The 2,962-nt window shown below is 41.8% G+C and overlaps 1 protein-coding gene across 1 annotated transcript; it reads right to left on the bottom strand.

Annotated features, from left to right (window-relative positions):
• Window positions 1-268: 268 nt before the first annotated feature.
• Window positions 269-1,958, bottom strand: LOC107085151 (chromosome unknown open reading frame, human C1orf116). The gene is made up of 3 exons (XM_015375332.1): window positions 1,854-1,958; window positions 1,419-1,614; window positions 269-1,323 (listed from the first exon to the last, which is right to left on the bottom strand). The coding sequence occupies exons 1-3, from the start codon at window positions 1,956-1,958 to the stop codon at window positions 269-271; spliced, it is 1,356 nt and encodes a 451-aa protein (XP_015230818.1).
• Between the last annotated feature and the right edge of the window lie 1,004 nt (window positions 1,959-2,962).

The following is a 2,962-nucleotide window of genomic DNA, read 5'->3' as shown; positions in this document are numbered from 1 at the left end:
TGTGTTGATTAGAGTAATATTGTCTTGAGAAAAATGTGTAGAAATGAATGGGTTTGTAATGTGTAAGGCCCATTTTTACCACATTTCAGAACATGAGGAAATGTTTCCGCTTATTTTACACTTTATTGGGCTGGCATCATTATTACATTTTATTAATTTATTCTCCAAAGTGCCATGTTTGAAGCTCCAATGCTAAATCCAAAACCTCTGATGTTGATGGTTGTTAGAAAACCCATCAAGTTAAAAACACTCATGCTGTATGCACGGCTCAGCTCTTAAGCAGACCGAGTTTTCTGAGAGCCTCTTCTCGATCAGATCCCATTCCAGGAACCACCATCGCGGTGTAGGCCACTGAGTCTCCGGGTGTGCCGGATGAAGGCTGGGAAGTGGTTTTCATTGGCTTCGCACAAGGAATGTGTTGGGCTTCAGGGTGCTTCCTGCTGTTTGAGTCGGGGTTCTGGTTAACAGAACGCTCCAAACCTTCAGTCTTCGACCCACTGGGCTGAGATTTAACGTGTAATAATAAAACAGGCTGCTGTTCTTCCTTGGATTGCCAATAGACACCCGTACTCTTCCTCAGAGGCCTGCTCTTGGGATCCGGTTGCTTTTGAGAGGAACTACTTTTTGGATCCGATGGATCTTTGGCTGTTTTTTTAGAGTGGGGTTTTGCATGAGGTGGTGCTCCATCCTTATGCTTGTGATCTTTCAGCAGACCAAGCCTCTGTAAAGCTTCCTGTCTCACAACATCTGGATTAGTTGCATGTTTGACCCTTTCTGACATGTCGGCTGTTATGGGTTCCTCATTTTGGACGATGTTGGCAGGTTTCTTTGGAGGTTTTGGGGGCACAGCAGGAGGATCTGTCTTAGACCTGTAAACCTCTGAGCCAGATTTGGTGGCATTTCCAAATTTTTGCCCTTCCATTGGTAGTGGACATTGTCTGTTCAAGTCTATAGTGTGATCAACTGATGGACATAAAGGTGTCTTCTTCTGGGAGGCATTTCTCCGCAAATGAACGAGTGCATCGTAAGACAGAGGTCCTCTTGGTAAAGGGCCTTCTGCTGGCTTAGCTGAGTTTTCCTTGCGTTGTGCGGAAGGCTGTACCACAGGTACTGGGGAGGTGGAACGTTTCTGGTTGTGACCAGGAGACAGTTTGTTGGATTTTGATTTCAACTGAGACTGAGAAGAAGCTGTAAGTGATTTTGTACTGGGAAGAGAACTCTGAGAACCGCTTGCCACAACAAAAGGCGTAGGAACAAGGTAGCTGTGCTTGTGTTTAGTGTCAATATTTTTCTTGATGGGTTGTTTATCTGGTTTCTCTGAACCTGGTGGGAAAACAAACGCAGGTTTTATGCAAATTTTCTTTTGCTAGAGTCAATTCTTGCGAATTAATCTAACATGTTGTCAGAGATGAACTCACCGTGCACATTGCTATTTCTCATAGACACAGACCGGTCTGAAAGTCTGGCTGCAAGGTTGCCAGTACCGGACAGTCGTTCAGGCTCATCATGGGAGACTCCACTATCATCTTCATTATCCAGAGACTCAATGGTTTCCTCCAAAAACATTAGACAGGCTTTTTCTTCAGCAGAAAGATGCTCTAGACTATCGTCACTCTAAAACACAAAAACAAAAAACCTCTCATAAAGAAACTACTGAAGAAATAACATACAGATAACATACCTCCATCTCAGAATAATAAGCAATAATGAGCCAAAAAAATCCTGTAGAATTATGGTTCCAGGTTTCTCTCCTTGAAACTGATTCCTCTTAATATTTCTATCTTCTTGAGAAATGAGTAGCAGAGCGTTTTTGGAACGTTTTTGGCGTTTGGAATCAAAGCTAAGATACTCACAAAGCCTGAATTTGCGCTGACAACGCTGTCGCAGCTTCCGGCACTCTCCATGCCGTTCATCGTCTCTGGTTCAGTGCCGCCTGGCCACGTATCACTTTTTGGCATTTTAGTCAGTGGCACACATTGTATTGTTAGCCTGTAGGAGGAAAGTAAATGAAAATAATAAACGAGACCAAATACAAATTGCATTATAGCCAATAACATTTAGTATCAAAGAGGGATCCATTCTGAAAATTTGTTGAAACATAAGATTATTCTGACTTTCTAAGATTCTGACTGAATGATATACAAGTACCCTAAGAGCTCTTTTGTTTTATTTTAATTTGTCTGCTAGTTTTTAACAAATGGACACCTTAAGACTAGTGCTGCACTGATGCAATTTTTTGTCCCCCATACCTGGCTGTGCAGTATTAGCCGATACCGATACCATCTGTTACCATTTGTATACACAGAGTGTATACAAAATGAAATTTCATACAGTAAATGGGTGGCTTAGCTGTGAAATTTACATTTGCATTCATTAAGTGCAGCAGTGATCGAATGTAAACAGTGTGGGAAAAAACATGGTGCAAAAGTCATTGGTATGGAAGTTCAGAGCATTGCAAGGACAAAAATTTATGGTGCAAAAATGTAGCAGAAAAACCTTATTGCGTTGAGTTCTACTTGGTATGATGTCATCAGTGTGATGCAGAGTCTTGATTTGTGTTTCTTTATTTAGAGTTCTTTTTTTTCAACAGATCAGCAGTCTGATGTGGAAGGTATAGTGGAGGATATGCGTACATTTTTTAAAAGCCCTCTCCACTTAAAAACTAAAATGCACATGCACTACCCTGTACCCGCTCTCGAGAGGGAACGCCTATTAAGCGCCTGATGAGAACATGCACAGGCCCATTTCTCCTCGTGCATGCTCTCTTTAAAAGTCGCTGTTTGCATTACTCATACAAACTTACTTTTCAAAAGAGAATTTGCAATTTTTCCACTATGTCAGACTCACCACCCGTAAGTGAAAATGGGGACGAGCACGTAGGACACCCTTACGTAAACGTATCACCAGAATGATTGACAATTAGGAGGACCACTTATTTTATCCACCAAGAACATCCTCCACT

This window comes from Cyprinodon variegatus, unplaced genomic scaffold (genome assembly GCF_000732505.1).
Source record: "Cyprinodon variegatus isolate N-32 unplaced genomic scaffold, C_variegatus-1.0 Scaffold117, whole genome shotgun sequence".
Classification (NCBI taxonomy): domain Eukaryota; kingdom Metazoa; phylum Chordata; class Actinopteri; order Cyprinodontiformes; family Cyprinodontidae; genus Cyprinodon; species Cyprinodon variegatus.
This window is presented reverse-complemented; position numbering and strand designations above follow the sequence as displayed.

Excerpts from the sequence above, each read along its gene's own strand:
- LOC107085151 (XM_015375332.1), bottom strand. The coding sequence starts at position 1,958 with ATGCCAAAAAGTGATACGTGGCCAGGCGGCACTGAACCAGAGACGATG. Across the intron at positions 1,615-1,853 it reads TCAGCGCAAATTCAGGCTTT|AGTGACGATAGTCTAGAGCA; the intron begins GTGAGTATCTTA and ends TTTGTGTTTTAG. Across the intron at positions 1,324-1,418 it reads GAGAAATAGCAATGTGCACG|GTTCAGAGAAACCAGATAAA; the intron begins GTGAGTTCATCT and ends TTTTCCCACCAG.